At 31.1% G+C, this 25,572-nt stretch overlaps 1 protein-coding gene across 1 annotated transcript in view; it reads left to right on the top strand.

Annotated features, from left to right (window-relative positions):
* The window catches only part of LOC134684583 (uncharacterized), a 41,480-nt gene that overhangs the window by 11,255 nt on the left and 4,653 nt on the right, over window positions 1-25,572 (top strand). Inside the window, exons 7-23 of the mRNA XM_063543878.1 lie at window positions 398-607; window positions 3,250-3,292; window positions 4,119-4,282; window positions 5,384-5,557; window positions 6,706-6,915; window positions 7,464-7,506; window positions 8,354-8,511; window positions 9,441-9,605; window positions 11,769-11,978; window positions 12,271-12,313; window positions 12,522-12,694; window positions 15,028-15,201; window positions 17,820-18,029; window positions 19,522-19,728; window positions 20,385-20,555; window positions 21,927-22,133; window positions 25,072-25,114. Coding sequence (XP_063399948.1) covers window positions 398-607; window positions 3,250-3,292; window positions 4,119-4,282; window positions 5,384-5,557; window positions 6,706-6,915; window positions 7,464-7,506; window positions 8,354-8,511; window positions 9,441-9,605; window positions 11,769-11,978; window positions 12,271-12,313; window positions 12,522-12,694; window positions 15,028-15,201; window positions 17,820-18,029; window positions 19,522-19,728; window positions 20,385-20,555; window positions 21,927-22,133; window positions 25,072-25,114 — 2,605 coding nt within the window. The remainder of the gene's footprint in view (window positions 1-397; window positions 608-3,249; window positions 3,293-4,118; window positions 4,283-5,383; window positions 5,558-6,705; window positions 6,916-7,463; window positions 7,507-8,353; window positions 8,512-9,440; window positions 9,606-11,768; window positions 11,979-12,270; window positions 12,314-12,521; window positions 12,695-15,027; window positions 15,202-17,819; window positions 18,030-19,521; window positions 19,729-20,384; window positions 20,556-21,926; window positions 22,134-25,071; window positions 25,115-25,572) is intronic.

Raw genomic sequence — 25,572 nt, 5'->3', positions numbered from 1 at the left:
AAAATTAGGATGGTATTTCTCGTTTGATAAAAATTTTCAGGTACAGTTAAACTTACAATCCAAATATTGTACCTGGAAGATTTCAATAAAAGTTTAATGCTATATGTGGTAATATAATTCCTGACGTAATAGTTTACCAGATTTCTGTAGACTACGTTCATCAAAAAATCAAGTGTCACTTGGTCAAAGGTAAAGGGATCAAGTTGTGACGTATAAACACCGTTTGATGGTGTCAAAGGAACATCAGTATCCGAAAACAGAAAATTATGAAAGAGGACAAGATCATACCTTTTGTCGTAACTTTTTGTGTGGAGTTTCCTTAGTAAACATAAGTGGATAGTTAACAGATTATATTAGCTTTAATTTATACATTTTAGCTTTAATTTATACATTTTAGATTGTCCATTGACTATTGAGAAGCCACAGTTAGAGAATGGAGTAACATGTACACTAATGCGGTCATGTACTGGTGTAGAATGTTGTATTGATGTTGAACTGATTAATAGATCTATTTTGTTTAAGCTCGATCTGGATCCATGCAACCATAATTTGTTACTCCGCATTGAAAATCTTTTGAACAAGATTTCACTATTAAATTTTGATTGGGGTAGGTTATTTTGTTGTTATGCTTGATTAATAGATAAAAGTTTTGCGAGAAATATACTCGTCAAAGCATTCTACCAATATTTTAGTCTATATAAAATACTCATCAGTGACGATCGAAAAAAATAAATGTAAAAAGGCCAACAATATAACTAAGTAAAGAGCAATGACAACCCAGAATTACAAAATATCTTGGTCATTCACTCGGGTAGACGATCCCTAATTAGTATAAACAAAAAGTCAAAGTACACAATAACAATTAGACAATAGATTTACAATAGTGACCTCATCAATTATAATTCATGTCAATAATATGAGGCAGGCATAACCTGTGAATGGGGACGAAGTCTGTATGTATTATTTTTGTAATTCAATCATGTTGATTAAAGAAACCGAAATACCGTACGTAACGTTCCCGATTTTAGTTCTGTTGTAAGGGAATTAGCTGTGACGTTCTTTAAGTTATGACGTCATATTCGATGTAAACAAAAGAAACGCTTTCATCAGTTAACGTTTTTTTTTCATATCAAACAATTATTAAAATTTAATTTGTATTGAGTTCCAATCGTATATTTTACTTAACTGATAAATATAAAAAAAAATCAAAGTCTCATGCAAACAAGACAGATATCTGCGCAAATGCGGGAAAAAACGGAACAGGAAGTAGATCTGAAAAAAAGTTAACGATTTTGAGTTTATTAGTAGAATGAAAAATTCGGGAAATTTTCCCGATTTTTTTAAAAAAAAAAATTTATTGATTTTTCTACCGTAATTGGAGACTTTGTCCCCATAATAAAGTGTTGACTAATGTGCTGTTGATACATTCAGGAAATTAAAACTACAACAGCAGTGGAATCGACCACGTGGTTGTAAATACACTAAGGTACATTCAAACTCAAGTTCAAAATAAACTGACAACGCCATGTCAATATTAGATAGAAAATCACTGTATACAGATTCAAGACAAACGTTTACCATATTTACATCATACAATAGAAAGTGAGTTAATATATATTTGTCTTGTTGTCTTTCCGGAAGGGGAATGCAACTTTGGGGATCTTTTATGACGATAAAAACTTATGATCGTAGCTCCATATATCAATTGACAAAATGGTTTGAAAACAATTGGACTTACCGGTTTGAACATGTTGAATATTTATTGGAATTCTTTTGTTATTTTACTTAGCTAGATACTTGGTACTATTGTTTGCCATCATTTATATTCCGTATTATTATTATGTTACACGTAATTGATGATTTTTTTAAGGGGTAAAGGGACATTTTCAAATTTTGACCATTTCACCACAACGGTACTTTGTGGCACACACTATATTCCACACTTTAATATACTACAAGGGGGGAATTTGATTACATCACAGCAAACTTGTTTATATTATTTATAAATTATACATATTTCCATTTTCCTAAACGAATGTAAGGTAATAAAATATTAATTTAAAAAAGAAGATGTGGGATGATTGCCAATGAGACAACGTTAACTGTCCACAAGAGACCAAAATGACACAGACAATAACAAATTAGGTCACAGTACGGCCTTCAACAATGGGCAAAGCCCATACCGCATAGTCAGCTATATAAAGCCCCGATATAACAATGTAAATCAATTCAAACGAGAAAGCTAACGGCCCTATGTATATAAAAAATTAACAAAAAGTAAATATGTGGACCGAGAACACAATTAATTCGTAGTGCATTTCTTTTAGAACATAAAAGAAAATTAAAAAATTCCCACCTGCGCTTTCTCAATGAAACTTTTACAGTGTGTTGTACTACTTTTGGGACAAATTGTATCAAAATTATAGAAAACTTCATCGTCTCTAACGCAAAATATGGACAATTTTATCTTTAGGGCGTCTTGAAATCTTTTGACAGCTTCCGAAGTGCTATTTTTCAACCTTTTTCACCTGGACCAAATCACTACTTTCCTTTAAAATTCTGAACCCAAATTTTGTTACAGTGTAATTTTACCCCCCTACTTACAATTTGAGGCATTAAACATGGAGAAATAAATTTGGAAGGGGTATAAAAATTAATGGCAAGTAACCCACTGTTAACACTAGGGACTATATTCGTGAACAACTAAAATCAAGGGACGACAATTGTGGTCTCGGACCATGTAACACATCAACAAACGACAACCGCTGAATTACAGGCTCCTGACTTGGGAAAGGCACATACATAAATAATGTGTCGGGGTAAAGCATGTAAGCGGGATCCCAACCCTCCCCTTACTTGGGACAGTTGTATAACAGTACATCATAAGAACGAATTATAAAAATCAGTTGAAAAAGACTTAACTCATCAGATAGACACAAAAAACAAGTGGACGTGGCCGGGTACTTGTACATCCTGACAACAAAAAGAAATTAGGAACAGATCTAAGAGTACTCGCAGTTATATGAGAGCTAGTTCAAAGCCACAAACAACTAATAATTAAATCTGGTATCTACAACTAAACTATCAATCCGTACACATCCAACATCCAATGGATTTAGTGGAAGTTCTTTCATAAAACTTTGTAAAGATAATAAAAAGGTAAATGTATCGATGATCAGGTCATATTGACTTGCTAACATCATAAACAATTCTGTGATTGAAAGTGATCTCTGCTTTATTCTATTTCAGGTCGTGTCATTCGATTTTCTCTTGAAAATGTATTCCGAATCGAGTAAGTCAAATTTATTCAGGGTAGACCTACATTTATTATAAATTTATGAAGAACATTATAGGTGCATAGTATACATAAAAAAAGAAGATGCGATATCCTACTTCTAGAAGCCAAATGATGTAGAAGTTACCAAACTAGGTGACAGTACAACCATCAACAATGAGCACAACCTTATCACATAGCAAGCTATAAAAGTCCGCAAAATGACAAGATAAAACAATTCAAACGATGGAAAGTAACGGTCTGGTTTACATACATACCAACAAAAGAAAATTTAGTATATACATGATATGCATACAGCAATAGACGTGGGCATGCATATACAGAATCGTGGGGTTAAGTATGTTTGCCGTCGCATAGACCTCACTCTTCACTGGTACATTTCTGGAAACAAACTTGTAATTAGTTGTATACACTAAAAAATTATTAGATCCTCTTTATATTTGAGAACTTAACTTATAAGAATTTGTTCATGTCTATAATCTTTTATTTTATAATGTGGGAACGTTGCATGATTGCACAGCATATAAATGTACTATTCTTGTCAAGATCCATAGTAATTAAATTTCATTTTTAAGATCTTACACTCAGATGTACAACTAATTTTCCAATACAATTCTATGTAATATCCCTATGTATGTATAACTTTAAATACATCGACCAAATTATAGATGATAAAGATTATAATATATATGCAGCCGTTCAGTAATATAGTTTTCTTCAAATTTGACCCTGAACAAAATGTTATAAAATTCAAATGGCTTGATTGCCATAAACAAATTTGGTTGAAAAATTAATACATATTATATTATTTTGTACCTTATAGCTACTCCATCTATGACCTATCAAGTAGGCGATTGTTCCAGATAGACATGAACATAAGTGCTTGTTTTGAATCTACTGGATTCTGCATGTTTTCACAAAGGGTATTAACAAAGACTCTTCTTGTAAAGAAACCATGTGAATGGGTCACAGGTTTTGTAAATGCCAGTAAGTATTGTATTTTATTTTATTTTTGTTTTCAGACTTGACAAAAAGATACCGTCACCGTATCAATTAAAAAAACCATAACTATAGAACGATTCGCACTTCTTACTTAGAATTAAATGTAAATATGAAGATAAAATGTAAATATTTTTGTTATTTTTACTATCGTTGCGTCAAATAGTGTGTTATTACCCAGGACCTGGAACAAATTATAACTTTAGTGTAATCTCATTTTTTGGGAAACTGTTTTATGATACCTCCATTAATTATAGTTATAATACTGTTGCCTTTATTTGCAACCTCTACCATCATCAAAAATTGATCATTACAAAAATCAAATGAAAATTAAAGGTTCCCACTCCTTTTGAATTAATAAAGCTATTAACTATACTAACTACAATTAAAACAAATGAACATCAAAATGATAAGGGAATTTTGTTTGTGATTGTTATTTAAAGCTGGACATACCATGTACACTAAAGTTTTGTTAATTAAAAAACTACTTTCCTTCCATGTATTGTGTAAATTCTCTCAGTGTAACACCTTATTTTTCGTCTTTTTTATAAGTATGTTATATGCTTCACTGTAATTCAAGTTATTTCAATGGACACTCTTTTTCCTTTAAAGCCAACTTCAATGCAACTTATAATCATGATTTGATAATTATTTGCGCTTTATATATAAAGAAGGCCCAAGTCAGAAATACATGAAATATGACAGTTGTTATCCATTCATTTGATGTGTTTGTGCTCTTGATTTCGCCACTTGATAAGGGACTTTCCGTTTTGATTTTTTTTCGGAGTTCAGTACTTTTGTGATTTATTTATTAGGTGTTTTACAGATAAGTAAATATCAAAATTACCAATCTTCAAAACATTCAAAAAGAAAAGTCCATTCAAACTGAATAAAGCAAATGATATCAATAAGTGAAAAAACAACTGCTATATTCTTGCCTTTCAAAATAAAAAAAAATGGTGGGGTAAACCTGGTTTTATAACTTGTTAAAACTCCAACTCACTTGTTAAAACTCCAACTCAATTATTTATATTCCCGTTATATTGACAAAGGTTTGTTTAATTAATTTGTATTCTGTTTATCGTATAGATTTTTCAGTGGGAAAGTGGAAAGCAGATAATAATATACAAGATGGACAGTATTTACATCCAACAGAAATTTTGAGACTGACAGAAGCCTTAGGAATCAAACCATACTTACAAAAAGACAAATGTGACAAATACAGGGAACCGTATAGCCAAAACATACAAGGTTTTAGTTCAGGTATTTTAATAATTTTGAGACAAAATAGCTAGCATTTCTATAAAATGCAGCTCTGCCGAATTCTTCTATTCATGATGATTTCCTCCATTTTTAGATATTCGCTTTATGTAATTGTTCCTTATATGTTATTATGCCCCGGTGATTTGAAAGCTGATATTTTTACTGTGGTCTCCGTTCCACACTTGATACACGCAGATGTCCGTTGTTGTTTTCTGATTCATATTTTACAGAAGAAAAAGCTTTCTTTGACCTTATATTATATACTGACTTCTTTAAATCTATATTTCGACTTTATTTATATTATATTATGTGTAAGTGTTCCTTTAGTATTTATTTATATTTAGTTTCAGTTTAGCGCGCCAAGTGTAACGTTACATGTTCTTGTTTAGGAATAACTTGTGTATTAGTTCATACATTGTATAAAACAAGGAACGCATGTTCCTACGTTGAGCTTCTATCCAAAAACCTCCATGCAGTTAGCAGTCTCTATTAAACTAGAATTTGCTGCACCAACTAAGAGCACATTGTGATAATGCAGTGCACTACGTAGATTTGCTTCACCAAATAAAGTTGCTTGGTGAGAGTATTTGAATGCAGTGCACCAAGTAGATTTTCCTGCACCACGTCATGCAGTGCACCAAGAAGAAGAACTTGGTAATAATATCTAATGCACCGAGTACGCTGAGTTATTTAGTGCCGTGCACCAAGTAATGCAGTGCACCAAGTAGGAGTACTTGGTGATGACATTTAATGCACCGAGTACGCTGTGTATTTGAATGTCGTGCACCAAATAGATATCCTTGCATCGAGCAATTGTTTTATTAAACTTAGTGCCTTCGCGTATTACTTATTGTATATATTTATTAACCTATTTTGTTTCATGAACCACTGTATTTGATGTATTGTTTAAATGGAAATAGTACAATTTATGAAATTTATAACTTCCTTCACCAGAGGCACACAAAAGTAACTACGGATGCATATCTTGACAAGAGAACCCCGGAACGTTACAATATAGTGTGATTAACTTAGTATTAAGAATTTCTAATTCAAAATCTTGATTTTTCGATATTTGAAAGTTAATTTAACAAAAAAAATATAAGAGATGTAATTCATTTTATTGAGTCTTTGAGAAATCTGTTTTTTAGGTTGTAATAAAGTTTTGCCTATTATAACCATACCTCAGGATGTTGTCTGTCATGTTGGAGAACAATGTACTGAACTTTCCTGTTGTACAGAAACGGAAATCATTGCAAGATCCCTTGAGGTTAAACTAATCCTCGATCCATGTGATTTTAAATTGACAATAGCCATTGAAAGATTACTTTTTGAAGTTAATCTATTCCATTTTGAATGGGGTATGTATTCTATATACATATACTGAATATTTTCAGATTTTATTTTTAAATGTAATTTAATGTATAAAAAGTCTTTCATGTCAAACTTAGATAAGAAATGATTTATTTATAATTAGAAGTTTAAAATGAATGTCACACACCTAAAAATTGCAGTACCGATGAAAGCATATTATGGCTAAGGTTAATCTGTATAACGTCATTTGATAAGTTTTTGGCCATCATAACAATGTATTGGGAGTTTTTAGCCACGTTCGCATTACAGTGTAACATCTCGGTTTTATTGGTCAACTACAATTTTCAATTTTGACGACAGTCTGGTGCGAAGGAAACATCTGCTAAATGTACTATCTTTATTTGCTAATTAAATGTATTTTTATGTTTTTAACTTACAATTATGATAAAAAAAAATAATGTAGATCATCTGTTAAAAATTATTGCAATGCAACACTTGCTTACATTACTGATTAAGAAATGTAAGATATTTTTTATATCACTGCACTTTCATAACGAATTAAAGAGGCATTACAAATGTGTTGTTCTATTAACAGGTCATCAGAAACAGTTTGATTTGTATGGAGTCATGGAAGTTTCGTATGTATAATTAAAGTTGGTGCATTAATCATATTGGTTCACATGTTTATGCCCCACCTACGATAGTAGAGGGCATTATGTTTTCTGGTATGTGCGTCCGTTTGTTATTCCGTCCGTCTGTCCGTCTATCTGACCTTCCGTCCGTATGTCCTTCTGTCCGTTCGTCCGGCTTCAGGTTAAAGTTTTTGGTTGAGGTAGTTTTTGATGAAGTTGAAGTCCAATCAACTGGAAACTTAGTATCCATGTACCCCGTGATATGATCTTTTTTATTTAAATGCAAAATTCGATTTTTTACCACAATTTCACGGTCTACTAAACACAGAAAATGATAGTGCGAGTGGGGTTTGCGTGTAATATGGACACATTCCTGTTTGGTAATCGTATTGTAGATAATTTATGATTATTTTAAAACACTCATATTTTTTGTTGTTTCTTTGTTCATTAGTATCTACATAACTCTAGTAGATTTTTCAAATTCAAGGTCCTCAATTAGAAAGGTTTCAATAGTGTGACCTTCTACTAAGCAATTCCAGTTTACAATTGACAGGTGGAGTGGATGGGCATAGTTTTTTTTTGATAGGTATCAGGAAGGAAACACATCAAAATACATTAGATGTACAAAGTTAGATCTATCAGATGTACAGTTTCTGTACATGATTGGCGGGTGCATCGCACCACACTTTGTATACGATGTTCCTCTTGTCAGATACAACGAGAAAAAAAATAAACTAAACTTTACAAATAATCTAATTCATTGTATTATATTTAAATGAAATAGTAGAAATAGTATACAATGTGTAAACTTACTAACCCTCTTTCTCTATTATTTGGTGCTTGTTTAATTCAGGTTTTCTTTAGAAAATTTATATGAAGAAAAGAAGTACTTATTGAATCTGAATCAGACTGTTAATATTCAAGCTGACGAACCTACATCTTATGTTCTGTTTAAAAACTACCTTTTACCAAAGAGAACATGCGAATGGAATTCAGAATTTTTCATTGAAGGTATACATTGTTAACAAGGCAAATGAGTAACAAACAAATAATGTTGCGTTCTCTCAGGGGAATGCAATTAAAATCCGTGTCAATATGTTTGTATCCCCTATTTAACCAAAATAATATGAGGTATATGCTACTCAATGATATCGTGAAGGTCATATATGTTTATTTTATCAATTAACCTGAGACAGCAAAATGTTTAAATTTGTCATTGTTGACATTATAAACATTTAGGTGCAGTCTAAAATTAAGTTTTTTAACTCAAATTACCTAGAATTCTGTGCAACTGTCATACAAGCTAGCTATAAATCTAGATTAAAACAACCCTTTTCTATGTGTAGAATTGCCTGTCACAAGTCAGGAATATAACCGTTTTTTCTATTTGTTTGATAATGTTTGAGCGTCTGATTTTGCAATTTGATAAAGGACTTTTTTTTTTTTAATTTTCCTCTAAGTTCGGTATTTTTGTTATTTCAATTCTTTTGTCAAAATTCATAGTTCTTGCAAAACATCTATGATTCAGCACTACAATTTGAAGCAACATTTTTTAATTATTCTGATAGATTGACTTTTTTAGAGCCCATTTAAATACAGTTTTGAATCCTTAACTTTCACAAAAGCATCTTAACGATTTAAATATAGCAAATCCTTTTTATGTTTAAATGATAAATGAATTTTAGTTTTTTGGAGTCAACATTACAGTAATAAACTCACGACAACAGTTGCTGACAAGATTCATTCTTTGTGCAACTATTTTTGAAATAAATTCGAATTAAACAGCCTTTTTTATTATTCAGTTAAAATCATTTGTGTATTATCTGTATGTTCTAATGTAGGACTATACAAATTATCAAATTCTATTCATATATATGCCATGGTATGCAATGTGATCTCCACAATGTTATGAAATAGATATTTTACTTTTATTCATTTAGATTTCTCACTATATCAATGGATGATAAACAGACACTTATCACCTGATGCTACTTTACCCCCTTACATGTTATATCGACTGTATGAGGAAACAAATCTAGCAGCATATCTGGAGGACCCGATGTGTCAAAAAGTATCTCCTCCATACAACGGAGATTGGTCTAAAGGTATGTTGTTATATTATACATGTAACCTAAAACATTTTCGAAAAAAAAAATCAGACAACTTTTCAAACTGAATTGACCAAACTCTGGAAAAGAGCAAGACAGTTTTTTCAACATGATGGATAACAAATACATTGATTGTTGTTCTTAATATTCACTTCTTTTTCTAGATAAATTAATGGTCAGCTAAAGTTGTTATGGTTATGATTTGAAGTGCCAATATGTGTTCTCCTTCTATTAAATCATGTATTGGTATTAAAATTATATTAACATTATTTATAAATAAATAAAACCAACAGTAATATACCACTTTTTGATAGTGTTGAAATGAGCATAGACACGTATATCGGGATCACTTGGCTCTGTCGCTCTCAATCATGGTCTTTTCCCTTGTAACAATTTCATGAGAACGACACAACATAAAAAATGTTACACTCACAGTAATAGACTATCCGATGAGAATAACAAATATAACATCAAACCCAAGTACACGAATTTGGGATAGAAAAGTACCGTGACACGTCTCGCTAACGCTCAGGATAAAATTAGAATATCACGGCCCAGGCCATGTGTAAATTTCCAACAACCTATGGCTTCCATGAATCACTTCTTAATCTTCATCCGACATAATCACAAATTTTATCACTTTAACTATGAAATTGTCATATTAGAATGAATAATTTACTGTACCAAGTCAGGAATATGGCCATTGTTACATTATATTTCTTTTCTGTGTGTAACATTTTAACGTTCAATTTCCGTTGTATCAATTGTTTTCTCTTGTGTTTAAGTGTGAATTCACATTACTATAAGACGTGTCACGGTACTTTTCTATCCCAAATTCGTGTACTTGGGTTTGATGTTATATTTGTTATTCTCATCGGATAGTCTATTACTGTGAGTGTAACATTTTTTATGTTGTGTCGTTCTCATCTTATATTTTATGCGTTTCCCTCAGTTTTAGTTTATTACCTCAATTTTGTTTTTTTTTTCGCGTGGATTTACGAGTTTTGAACAGAGGTATACTACTGTTGCCTTTATTCATTGAAAATATATGAAACGTTTGCATATTTTATATTTTCAAAGTGTTTGGTAAACTAAATTTAAAAGGACTGACTAGTACAACACAGTGATATAAATATGCAGTTGTATTAGTATTGACCTATCCTATCTTATATCTCAGAAATTTTTTGACTCTTTTTTTTAGTCATGGTTCATTTACTTTGAGTATAAAGAATAATAGACATATACCAGAGTCGCTGTCTTAATCTTAGCATTTGCATTTTCGTGTCAAACTTGTTTACAGGCGAAATATATATCTCTGTGTTAACAGTTCATTTTCCAAAATATATGGGAGACCCTATTTCTAGTGATGTGTATCTGTATAGATTTTCACCAGAGGTTAAATATTTTGATAATAATTAGTTATATCCTGCCACATGTGCATGTGTTTATCTTGAGGAAGAACACTCGATATTTGCTGTTGTCTTTTATATCATCTCATCATATTATTTTTGATAATTTATGAAAGATTAATAACCGTTTTTTAACGATTTATAGCTGGACACAGTATTTTTTTATATAATCATTTCTTTACTCTTCAGATAAAGATGAAATTCGAAAATTCAACTACATGTATTTCCAAGTCAGTCTGTTTTGGCAGGTCATACCTAATTTAAATTAGATCTTGTTGGGTTTGCTTTTGCTTGGAAAGGATATCATTTGTACTGTGTATTATTATAATCAAGGTCAACAAATAATTTCTGTCTTATGGAAGTGTTTTCACTTATCTTAGGGATATGTGAACTACAATGCGATATTGATTGGGTTGAGTGTGGTTTTTTTTGCTGATAGTTGAAGGCCACATGATGAGCTATAGCTGTAAATTTCTATGTCGTTTAGTCTCTAGTGGCGATATGTATCATTTGCAATCATACCTTTCCACATCTTCTATATTTCTCTATATATAATGTACTCGTGGCACATGCAAACTGTTAAGTAAGGAGACACCTGATATGTAGAGTAAAATTCATATTTGATTGACCAGTACAATGTTATAAAATTTTCGATATATAATAAGCAAACTATGACCAGTATTTTACATAGATTGAAATTGAGGGATTCAAAGAATATGGAGCTTTAAATCATATATTTTTTTTCTTTCAGAATGTGCATTTTACATGAGTTTACCAAGATTGTCTCCATCAGTGGCTTGTCAAATACTTGAAACGTGCTTAGGAATTACATGTTGTGTGGAAAATAAATTTCTACAGAGAACATTCCAAATCTATTTTGAACTTGATCCTTGCAGTAGTAAACTAAGCATTGGAATAGAAAAAGTATTTTACAATACAACGTTGACAGATTTCAAATGGGGTAATATATTAATTTGGTATAATTAGTCAGTATCTCGCAATCTATATTGTTCATCCTAACCCAACTAACGTGTTCTATCTATAAAACACAATCTATTTTGTTGTTTTGTAGATAATTGATTTGATACTAAATAAAACGGCATTAGTTTAATATATAGATATGTAAATAGAGTTTTCATTTACATATTAAATCTTTGTAACCTTCCTGCAACTTTATTTCTTTTGATAGATACATTATCTTAGATATTCACATTATCATCTAGTTAACAAATTGACCTTAATTGATTTTTTAGGTTTGGACAATTATTTTAGCCTGCAAGGAATTGTTAGAGTCATGTGAGTATTTATTTTATAATCTGATCCATATCGTTTTCTGTGTATAGAATTTTGGTAAAACTTTCATGCTAATTTGAAAAAAATATTGTAATTCATGAAAATGCCTATGAAAGATTGCAATGCACAGTATTATTTTTTTAATTGAAAACTATCTTTTAAACCTTTTTCCATGTCAAAGTTTATTATCTCACTTAGCTGTTATCTTCAGGTATAATATTGACGATTTACACACTGAGAACATGTATCTCATAACTATGAAGATCATGTTTTGTTTTGAGAGCACATCATCGGAGTGTTCAGAGAATGACCAGTTCAAAGTCCTTGAGAATACAATGTTACCAAAAGGTTTCTGTGATTGGTCAGATCATATGTCACCTTCAGGTAAGAACATAATTTTACCAAAATATTTCCAAGGTTGTTCATATCTTATCTCAAATTTAGATAAACTGCATTTTTACCAAAATATATGTTTCATTCGTCGGATAATTTGTAACCCTCGGGTAACAGAGCAATATTGCAAAACGTGATGCAAAAATTTAAAATAAAAAAAATACCACAATCTTAAAAAAATTGTAAATGGAAAGTCCGTAATTAAATGGTAAAATCAAAAGCTCAAATACATCAAACGAATAGATAATAACTGTCATATTCCTGAATACTTAGAGGCATTTTCATATTCAGAACATGGTTGATTAAACCTGGATGTCTAAGATAAACCTCACACTTGTATTTGAGTCGCCTAAAATTGAAATATATTAACAACAGTACGTAAACAAAACAGCAGTCAATATTGTGCAATAATCTTTATCCATATGAAAACAAACAAACATGTCAACAAAAAGGCATAAAAACAAAGCACAATAAAAAAAGACAAGGATATAAAAAGTACCCAAAACAAAATACATTATGTATAATTACCGAGCCTTCTCAGATGGCCGTCGGCTAAAGATGTTTTTTATGCTTTAACTACTGAACCATTGACAAATGATTATCAAATTAAAATAAAATACAGTCCGACAAAAGTTAAGCACCACCTATTTTTATTGCAAAGATTTTTTTTCAAATTTAAAAAATCAATTATTCCACGAAAAAAAGAAAACAATCATATAGCAATTTTGCTAATGTATACCATAAACAAACCAGAAATGTAATTTTAGTCACTTATGAAGGTTCTATGCATGTAGGTTTTCCGTTCATAGAAATAGTGTAAATTACACAATTCAGAAACAGAATTTAAGTTTCACTGTGATTTTATTTTTTTACAACAATTGATCACCCAATATTATTAAAATTTTCTACACATGAGCTTTGGTATGTTCGGCAAAATTAATGCCAATATTTGAGTCAATAGCATGTGTAACAACCTCACTTCCGGTACAGTTTCAAAACACAACAAATACCACTTTTAAATCGACAAAATATTGTGAAGGTGGATCTCTGTGATTAAGATTTTCGCCAATGGCATCTCAGACATGTTCCATGGGTTAATGTATGGGGACGTGGAAGGCTAAAAAACAGTGTAAATGGCTTGTTGCTCTTTGGACTCGATTAAAATCCTTGCCCTATGTGTTCTAACGTTGGCGTTCATGTACAAGGGTCTTGGCAATGTAGACGCAAGTGGGGGATTATTAAAATGAGGGACTACAATGTTTTAAGGCACCAAATCTCTATATGTCTGTCCGTTTATGTTACCCTGCAGAATATGCTTACCCAGCTTATAAGGGTATAAGAAGCAACCCCGTACTGGAACACCACCAGCACTGAATGCAGTCCTTGTGCAAACATTGTTTTTGGGCATAGGCCGTTTTGTTTCCCCACGAAATTCGTATTATGGCGTCTACTGGCAGTAAAAGAAACTGACTACCATCTGAACAATGAGTGTTTTCTCTGCTTCTTATGTTCAAGCATAGATAGTCATTATCCAGTTAAAACCTGACAGTAGAGTGCCTACCTGTAAGTACAGGTCTCTATACACCAAGACTTGCTCTTCGGTTGTCTCTGAGAAGTCGACTGACCAATGTACGAACACTAACACGACCACCTGGAGAAACAGTGTATTTGTAAACGCGCAGATGACCTTTGGTAAGAGGTTGCTTGACTGCTTTATCGGAGTTCAATCTTTTTGGTCGCAATGGATTTTCTTAGGGTATGTTGAAGGTAATTTATAACACCAAACATTAATATTTTTTTCGCAGTAGTTATAAAAATATTGCCAGTTATATTTCGGTGGTGCTTAACTTTTGGCGGACTGTATATATTGTTTCTGATGACAAGATTGAGGTCAACAATGATATTTACGATTTTCGCTTTGGGTTCAGGAGGAATGGTACATGATAGATTGGAACAATGGCATACTATGTTATCTTCGTGAATACACTTATAAACTGTTCAGCTTGAACTTTTCAGTTTAGAATATGTAAATGTTGTTTACAAAATGGAGGTCAAATTTGATATTTATTATATTCGTTTATACAATTCAGGACATACCGTTCTTTATGAATTTGGAATTAGGGAACATATCATCGAAATGTGCCATACATTATTACACATCAATTGCATTTGTATTAATACCCATCTTAAGTTTAACAATGGTTTCCTTCAAAATACAGATAAAACAATTTTGTTATCAGTTTGACAGCTCTAATTTTAGAGATAGTTTTTGGTTTCTGAATACTTTTAATCAATTTAATATTCAGCAAATTATATCATTTCAGGCTTTTCTCTGAAGCAATGGTATATAGAAAAAGGACTAGCACCAAGTGACACTTTATCAGACTGGATGAAATCACATTTGTTGAATGAAATGAAAGTTTCGTCATACCTTAATATCCAAGAATGTAGGAGGTCTGATATAAATTCTCCTCAAAGTATCAATGGTTGGAAGAAAGGTTATTAACACTCATTACTGAAAAGATTTTCAAATATGTTTTATATGAATTAAGTACATGTAATGATTTTATTCATAAGGGATACGATACAGTTACAGGGAAAATTGCTTTCATAACATGCTATTGTTTGTACTGTGAAATATCTGAAAAAAATACATTTTTCTACTGTTTCTTTTACTCATATTTAATTAACTTGGCATAGTGAACATGGACACCTCTTTTTTCAAATGACATTATGTTTGATTACGTTTGATTTTAATTAAAAAATTAATGAAGATTTTTTTTTTCAAATTTGATAAATAAACCGTAAAAGACGACGTTTTTTTTCGGTATATTTTTTTATTACATCTAGTATGTTTGCTCGATGTTTTATTTTTTAACGCAAATGTACCTCAGATATTGTATAATTTGTTAAACATGTGACATGACGTTTTGTTATACTATATGATAGCAGGAATAAAACAAATTGTCATTTGTAGTTTATACACTTATTCTACCTTAAATCAACTATCATTTTGAAGTCTAACTTTTTGCACTGGCTAAGCACTTTATTTTAAAACCTCATATTTCAGGATAGAGAAGCTATTGTTAATTTGCAATATCTCTCAAACTCATGTTCATTGATCTTAAAATAACTTTTATGTTTTATTCTTCATCACAAGTTAAAAGGACAAATACCATTATCCAATATTATAAGTTATTTAGTTATAGAAAATATCGTTACCGGACATGTCTCATCTGACTTACACCTCGTCTTATTAAGTTTTCAATCTTTCTCAAATGTTTTACGTAATCAGTAAGAATTATTGGGAGCAAGCTTTTAAGGCGCACATATACTTTATACTCTTCATTGCGTTCGTCCGACCTTTTTCCTATTTCTATGAATCATTATGGTGACTTGAGAAACACTGATACCACTCAGATTACAATTCTACCTTGACAGGTAAGTTTGTATCTAGCCTATAAAATATTTATTTAGCTATGAGAATTGAAAGGTCAGTTTATCCCATGCATACAAAAGAAGTTTACCTATGAGGGTCAGAATGGGGTTTACATAATAGAGAATACATGTAATAGCAACAAAAAATAATAGAGAATAGAGAAAATGAACATCAAAATAAAGAATAGAGAATAATTTACTGCAGTGCAAAAGTATAAAGAATAACTGTGCATAATAAAAAGGTAACTTAGGTAACTGTTATGCAATACTGATAATATAATCATGATCAATGAACATAATTGATAAATAATCTTGTAACAGAAAGACTAAATAGTAAAATCATTTTCATGAGAATTTTACAGAATGAGAGTTATTTCAAGGCTATTAAAAGAAAATGCCCTAAAACTTTAAAGAATACAGATATTAAAAAACCCATCTAGGTCCTCATGTTATTTACCTTGTCAAAATATAGGCCACACCATTGTTATTCCAAGAATAATCTACACATCTAGTCAAACTGGTTTTAAACAAGAGATCTAGTCAAACTGGTTTGGTATAACTGACAGTTTGCTCCTGTCCTAGATGTCTATTTCACACTGACCTTATGTGTTTGTGCTTAGAGTACATTGTACTGTCATATTTATTGGTTTTCTGTTGGGGCATGATCTAAACATGCAAAACAGTGGCTTGAGATTTCAATTTAAAGGAATCAATAAAATCTTAAAAGTTTATTCTATATGAACTGATTTTAGTATAATAAATTAATATTTGGAATTTTATATCCTGATTGATGATTTTTTTTGGGACCAAGATGTTTTCTTCATTCTAATTCACATTATAATTATTTAACCTTCAATTCACATTAAAAGATAAAAAAAAAATCAGCTCTCGTTTAAAATATTTTGCAACTTTTAATTAATTATAATCCTTTAGAATTTGGTGTAAACAAAAAACAAGAGAACCTGCAAGCATAGTCTATTTCTATAAAGTCAAGCCGATAGTTTTTTTTATATCTGAAAAGAAAACTAACACGTAAAAAAAAAGGCCGAAAGTAACCCCTAAATTTCAACATTAACATATTTTGAACAATTGAATCAAGATGCACAAAGTTTAAGCATTGGTCAGAATATAGGGTTCTTTTGTACTTAAACAATATCACAATAACAATAAAGTGACCTTAATTTTGGACAAGGTAAATGGCATGAAGCCAATTTTGCCAACTTCTTTTGTATGAATGGGATAAACTGACCTTTCAATTCTCAAGGCTAAATAAGTATTTTGTAGGCTAGATACAAACTTACCTGTCAAGGTAGAATTGTAATCTAAGTGATATTGGTGTTTCTCAAGTCACCATAATAATGTTTGTTTGTTCTGTCATATCTGTAGATAGATCAAAATAATGTTCACTCATAGCGAGGAAAGGATGCATTTATCATGTTTATGGTAAAAAAAAAATGTTATTTTTGTTGTTAAGATTGATTTTATGTATATGCATCACCCCTTTAGTATTCAATTATTACCGTTTTGAGGTAAAATAAACAATATGTTCAAAAATAGATCAAACTTTGCTTAAAAGTTAAAGTACAGGGTATACTTACTATGTGTTATTCTGCATGAATTTATAATTGAATATGTTTGAATTCCAATGTTTAACAAAAATACTGATCACTATTTTCAGATTGTACAAATACAGTTTCATTGCCAACATTGGATGACCAATTGTCCTGCCTTCTGTCTTCTGAATGTACTTATGTAGAATGCTGTGTCGATGTTCATTTCATACCAAGGTCATTTATGTTCTACCTTCATATTGATCCATGTGAATATCAAATAACAGTTGGAATAGAAAGATTCTACCGGAATATATCATTGATAAACTACAATTGGGGTGAGTTCCTTTTTTTGAAGGAAAGTAAAGAGATATTTATGCAATGATATGTATGCTTCATTTGTTTAAGTTGACATGGTTCACAGGACCACTATGAACTTCTCCAAATACCGGACGTTTGTCGTTTTTGTAAAGCCTCGGTCACACCTTTCCGGATAGCTCGAACTTTTTTTCAATCCATTCATGTCCGTTAAACGTCCGTTCTTATCCGTTAGACGTCCGTCCATATCCGTTGCATGTCCGTTAAGCGTACGTTTCATCCTTCGACGTCCGTTCTGTCCGGTGGAAAATTTGAGCATGTTCAAAACTTTGAACGGACGTCCAACAGATAAAATGTCCGTTGAACGTCCGATAGACGTCCGTTTTGTACGGTACTCGTCCGTTTCGTTTCCGTTCTGTATCCGTTAAGTGTCCGTTATACATCCGTTGGAGGTCTGGAAGATAAATTCACCAACGGACTTCTACCGGACGTTTAACGGATAAAACGGATGAGAAACGGACTTCTACCGGACGGATAACGGAGAAAACGGATGATGAACGGATCTAAAACGGATAAATGCCAATTGGATTTTTTTTCGTCAGAAATGCCAAGTATTGGAATGTCAGATTTCTTAAGGTTCATAAACTCTTATTATTCAGAATAGATCTTAGAGTATATGCACGTCTTCAGGCCAGACACTGTCTTTTGGTGGAAATTTGAACAACAAACCAAAACCAGTTACACAGAAACATTTTTGATATTTATGTGATTTACATGTATTACCATTGCCGCATTTGATTTTTCCGCGTATATCTTGTTCATCCGTTTTATCCGGTACGCTTCCGTTAGCTGTCCGTTTTATGCGGTACTCGTCCGTTGGATGTACGTTCGTCATCCGTTCTGTCCGGTACGTGTCCGTTTCTCGTACATTGCATATCCGGTGTGTGTCCGTTATGCATCCGTTGCACGTCCGTTTTATTCGGTCAGTACATCAACGGACTCCAAACGGATAACAATTTTGTCAACGGACAACTTTTATTTTCATCCGTTAGTCGTCCGTTCGTGCTATCCGGTAAGGTGTGGCCAAGGCTTTATCGATATCCGTTTCTTAAACTTTTTCGATTCTTCTTAAACAAATGTGTAAATTGGAAATAAACTTGGCAACAAATATTTCAACACCTCGATATGTGGCAGCTGTCTAGGGTTCCATATTTTCAGCTTACTGGTACAATGTATGTCTGAAAGTTTTAATCTTGAATTCTTTTCAGTATGTATGAAGTTTTGTTTAATTGTTATGATTATTATGTAAATGTGCAGATTATTTTTTGGGCAAAAAATAATCACATATTAAGAAATGTAATGATCTATTATTGTGGATACTTAAGTGAAACTAAACTCTTAAATCTGAAAATCATCTAATTAAGTCTAGATCAAAGTATGTTACGATGTATATAAAGATATATATATATATTTATATATAAGTGTTTCTTTTTAATATTTTTTTCTAAATAGGAGTCACACAGGATCTCTGGTTGGTAGGAGTTTTTCACGTATCTTTCAACATCAAAAGTTTTCCAGGAGAAAGATTGTATGTTGTGTCACTAAATATAAGCATATGCTTTGAAGACATAAAGCCTTGTTATTTGTCTGTACAGATTTTGTATAAAACTAGACTGCCTAGACGTCTTTGTACCTGGGAAACTAACTATTATATAGAAAGTAAGGATAATCTCTTTCTAAGAGCTTTTTTAACCCTCTTATCGTGATATTTTTGTCAATGTCTAATAAGAAAGTTAAGTATACCTTCCATGCCGTCATCTCTATCTAAAGTACTTGTGGGATTTGTATGAAATGTTGTTTATTTGATAACTATCTTTTTTCTGTAAACTATGGGATATGTATGATATACGACGACATGTGAAATTGATAGCTAGACTAAGCTTACAGTTTATATAGGGTTAATGTCATAGCCACTGTATGTTTATTTCGTGCACTCTAAGGGTGACCAAAAATGAGAAGCATTGTGTTGTGTATCCTTTAATTTATTGTTGCAAAAACATTGGTTATTTTTGTCTGCTTTAAGGACTTTTTAAAATTAAGAGATGAGTTCTTAGTTTTGACAATCAAAAGTGTTTTATGGATCATTCGTCGGAATTTTAAACAAATTACTATGGTAACTATGTGCTGACCGGTAGATACATTTGTTTCTGTGTTGGTTGCTGTCATAAGATTTTATACTCAATGTGGTTTAGAAACAAATGCAGTAGTTAAACTATTGAAGGTATTAAACCTCATATCCTTCGTCAATACAGTTTATTTATCAAATACTTGACCTAATCTTAAATAACAAAAAGTTTGGATTTTTTTTATTATAGAGTTCTCATTAGAAAAATGGAAAGAATCCAAGTATATCAACAAAGATCAACATTTACCAGCATATGGATTGTCACTTTTGTTTGAAGAAATTGGTATATCACCTTTCTTGAAGATAGAACAGTGCAGTGCAGACATAACTAAGTACAGAACAAATCGTCCAATCAAAGATGGTAAATGTTCTTAGTTTTACATTTCAAAGTTAGAAAAATTGTACCCAGGAAGGGCAAATTTACTTAGAATCACATTATCCTAAAATCGATAAAAAAAATAATTTTATAATGGACTTTTATATTTTATTGTTGGTATACTTTAGCTAGTTATAAGTTTAAGGTTTTTTTCAAAGCTTGTCACACATGTAACAAAAATTTATATATCTATTCATCCTAACAGAATGTAGCAAGTTTATTTTACTGAAAATATGTACTGACAACTTATGACTTGTTAAAGTAAATAGTAAATTAATTATACTCGACTCTGTGTGCGAAAATTGGAATTTCTGGTGAGACAAAAAAATAGAAAGTCTTGTAGAGGAAGATGTATAAATATTAAGAATTTAACTTTTTATCTTAGTTCTCTTGGTGTTTCAAAATATTACAGGCCTAACAATTTGCATACTTTCATGCTTTAAATGTCCTACTTAATTTATCTTTAATGTTAAGTGAAATTTCCTAACAAAAAATCATTCACTTTTTATTCCTTAGTTATATATCATTACGGTCTGGGTTTTTTTTATTTTATGTAAGATTAACTTTTTTCATCATTAATGTATAAAATCTTCCCAGACAAGTTTTATGTATTCTTTTTTTTTTAATGAATGTTACAATTTTTAATTATTGTATTGGTCAGAGGTTAATGTATATTATCGATGCACGATTATTTGGTCTCAAATGTATAAGCATGATAGTTTTGACTTTCCAAACAGATTGGGTTGTTTTGGTATTAGAAAGAAACGTTAAAGTGACAGAAAAGTAAAATCACAAAAATACGGAACACTGAGGAAAATTCCATCAAATGGTAAAATCAAATAACAAAAAACATCAAACAAATGGACAACAACTGTCATATTCCTTACTTGGTGCAATCATTTACAATAAAGCACAAAAGCAGCTATCAAGTTAACACATTCATTGATTTGCGTGTCTACAATAAGAAAAATGTAAACGTCACATAAGAAGAAATTTTGTTGTTCAATGTTTTTCCCTAAAAAATTTTAATTTCACATGGGGAATGGTGGTATACAGGTTAAAAAATCAAGTTATGTTAGAATTAATTTCAGAAATAGACCGAAATTTAGAATTGTGCAGAAGTTTTTAAGAATCCATATATGGTTGCATGATACTACTACAAGATTTTATTTTTCTGACAAATGGAGTTATGCTATCATCTTTTTTAATAAAATTTGCTTTTTAATCACACTAACACATGTTAAAAAATTGACACATCTATTCATTTTAAAAGATTAGATAGTCGTAAAAACACGAAATATCTTTTGTTAAGAACAAAATATCCTGAAATATAATAATGATTTTTAAAATTTTCAGACTGTCCTTTGAAAAGACCATCTGAGATCCACACAATTGTTCCATGTTATATTCCATCTCTGTGTACTGGTATCGAGTGTTGTGTCCATGCTGATGCTCTAAGAAGAGATTTTGAAATAACTGTTATGCTGGATCCCTGTCAGTTTGTTTTAACTATAGGAATTGAAACCTTTATGAGGAACCTCTCTGTTGCAACATTAGAACTAGGTATTATTTGTTAACATTTTAGCTGACATGAATATTTACGGAAATGTTTTAATGCTATTACTATCACTCGACATCTTTTCGGTTTTTCAAAACATTTTCTTCTGATGCGATTAGTCTTTTCATTGTGAAAAACTAACCAACATGGGCAGAGTTGATGAAAAATAAACCACAGTCAAATGCAAGTACTTGACTATATATAAAAAAGATATAGATCAGTCATATAAAAAGATCAAATAAAAATAAAAAAAGACATGGATCTGTCATTAAAAAAATATATTATCTGATTTTACACTTGCTCAATATCTATGCTTCTTTGTTGATTATTTACTATAAGGTGACAATCTTTAAACTACGGCTTCTAAACACGACAATTAATTAGCTGCAATTTTTTTCACATCTTAACAGACAGAGAGAAAAAAACAAAAACGATTTTACGATACATGCGTGTTTGCGTCAAAAATATAAAATCGTGCACAGAGGGTTAAGTTTATGATATATACAAAATGTACATGCATTAGTTCAAGAATTGAATAAGCACTCGTTTCATATGACTTTAAAGCCATAAAAATATTTTTTTAACAATGTTGGGTTTGTTGCCATCATCTAGGAAACTATAATATAACTTTGGCAGGGAAAAACACACTTTAAAAAACATAATAACTGGTAAACCAAGTTCTTGAACATTTCACCAAATTGAATGTAATCAAAATGACACATCTTTTTGTAAACGATAAATATAAAAAAGGAGATGTGGTATGATTGCCAATGAGACAACAATCCACAAAAGACCAAAATGACACAGACATTAACAACTATAAAGATCATTTATATTTAGTTCCATTTCGTTCTGGTTTTTTTTAAAACTGCTATTTCTGACATGCATAGCTATTGCGTTTTTTAGATTACAAACAGTATATGTTGTCCTTTGCTGTTTTATAGTGTACATGTTTTAATGTTTTATTACATTATTCATTTATGCATCTCTCTGAGCTGAATATTCTTGAATATGTTGGTACTTTCTTTCCGTCACGTGGTGTTGTCATTTAGGCGATATTTTCAACATTTTATAAGCGGGAGTTTTGGATAGCCATAAACAACCCACCATAGTTTCTTAAAAGGTCCTTTACAAAGTATGGAACATTGCAATTGTTATTAAATAGTCTATTTCTAAGTATTCTGACGTTTGGTTTTGTTGCAGTTCAGAGTTTCTGTTGGTCCGTTGTTTTCGTCTCAAAATGAATTTGTTCCACTCGATTTAATTTTCTAAGACGGATTTTTTCTTTAGATCGATTTATGACTTTTGAACAGAGTTATACTCCTGTTATGTTTATTTATATTTGCTTTAAATTCAGACAGCCTTTTCCACATAATTAATAATCGGACAGTATTTGACTTTTATTCGATCTCAGTACATATTTTAATATATCATAATAACTTGTTATTGCATTTTTATTACCTTTACACTTTTTTTAAGATATTTCTCATACTAACATTCTTATTTCATTTACTCTTTTTATTGGTAGACATAAAGCTATTAGTTCAATTTTTAAATTGAAGCACTTTTGTTGATTTTCTTTTAACAGTTATTTTTTATCAAAATATGTTTATCTTTTTTTTAATTATTTTTTATGAATAATTTACATATGAATATTGAGTTGTACTTTTTTAAGGTTTATATTTTAATTTTAATGTTTAAATTTGTTGTTTTATGCATTATAAGGCGCTGAGATTAAATGTTTATTTAGATAGGCGCTATATAAGGACTGTAAATAATAATTATAATAATAATTTAAACATTTTATGTCACAAGCATATCTTGGCTTATGCTGAAAATTTTGACATAATTGTAATCATGTGTGAAATCTCATTGGTGCACGAAGGTTAAATAGTACATAACACGTTCTTTTGGTTTTCGCAACTGGCCATCAATACCCTTCTATTTATTGTTTGCCCAATTCAAAACCACATCAAACGGGGTATATAATTTTGTACATCATGCACGTTTTGTTTACAAATGAATCATCAGTGAATCTAGGGTCTATAGTACTAAGTTGGAAAGCTTTGGGACCAAAAAGTACGAAAGGTTTTATCAAATACGGCCAAAATAATCTATTTCTGGAAAGAAAAAGAAAAAAAGGAACTTTATAAAGAGAAAACGTTTATCAACAAAATACTATCACAATGACATTTCTATAAGGCTTTACTAATGTTAACTGCAAGTTAACTACAACTACAACCATGAAAAATTATCTACGAACCAATATCTACAAATAACACGATTATAATTATCAACAGATTATTTAAGAAAAGTTGCCAAAAGATGTCAACTACATATTAAAAAAGGAACCAAATATCATTCACATATTTATGTATTTGCATTCAGGTATAATAGATCAAATTTATTCGTCATTGTGTTTTAATTTGCGCTTTTTGATTGAGTTAAGTCATTCCAATTGATATTTTATAGTGTGTCTTTCTATGTGGTAATGTTATATTATAGTTTTAGAAAAGGAGAAGGTTTGGTGCCATTAAAACGTAAAAGCCCGCTAAAAATGTTAGCACCTGCCCTAAGTCAGGTATCTGGTGTGCAGTGGTTGTCCTCTGTTTATGTAGTTGATACGTTTTTCTCGTTTCTCGTTTTTACATAGATTAGACTGTTAGTTTCCCCATTTGAATGGTTTTACACTATTAAGGTTTTGAGGCCCTTTAAAGCTTGCTGTTCTGTGTGAGCCAAGGCTCCATGTTGAAGGCCGTACCTTGACCTGTAATGGTTTACATTTTTATAAATTGTTACTTGGATCGAGAGTTGTCTCATCGGCACCCATACCACATCTTCCTATATCTATGCATGAACAGTTTTTTAAAAGTTAAGATTACAAATTTATGATATGTTATTAAGTTTGATCAATGCATACTTCAATGTTTGTTTTGTTCACAGGAAAGCTACAGACGTTTTCATTAGGAGGAATAATGAATATATTGTAAGTTTTCAATTGTCTCAACAAAAACTCATGACATAATAAATGTGATTACTTTATCTGTTTATAGAGTGTCTAAATGCCATTTTGATTTTCTTTGTTGCTACAGTTGTTTGTTTCTTGAGTGATAAAAGATAATACAAAATAATGGCCCGTTGAAGAGGTGAATATCCAAAATTGTCAACACGAGAAGGTTATTTCATTGAGGGCGCAGCATTGTTTTATTATACGAACTAACAGTGGAAGGGCATTTCGAACATATACTAGTCTATAAAAAAAGACTACATTTTTAACATAACACAGAGAAAATACATTTGCGTTCTTTGTTCTCGAATTTACAACATAAGTAATATCTTTTTGTAAAATCTTGATGGGCCCGAAAAGGACCGTTTATAAAAGATATCATCGGCATCTGGCACTCTCAGCTCTATTTATGTCCAGTGTCATATTTCCTCGTCTCT

The sequence above is a fragment of the Mytilus trossulus genome, chromosome 9 (assembly GCF_036588685.1).
Source record: "Mytilus trossulus isolate FHL-02 chromosome 9, PNRI_Mtr1.1.1.hap1, whole genome shotgun sequence".
NCBI lineage: Eukaryota > Metazoa > Mollusca > Bivalvia > Mytilida > Mytilidae > Mytilus > Mytilus trossulus.
This window is presented reverse-complemented; position numbering and strand designations above follow the sequence as displayed.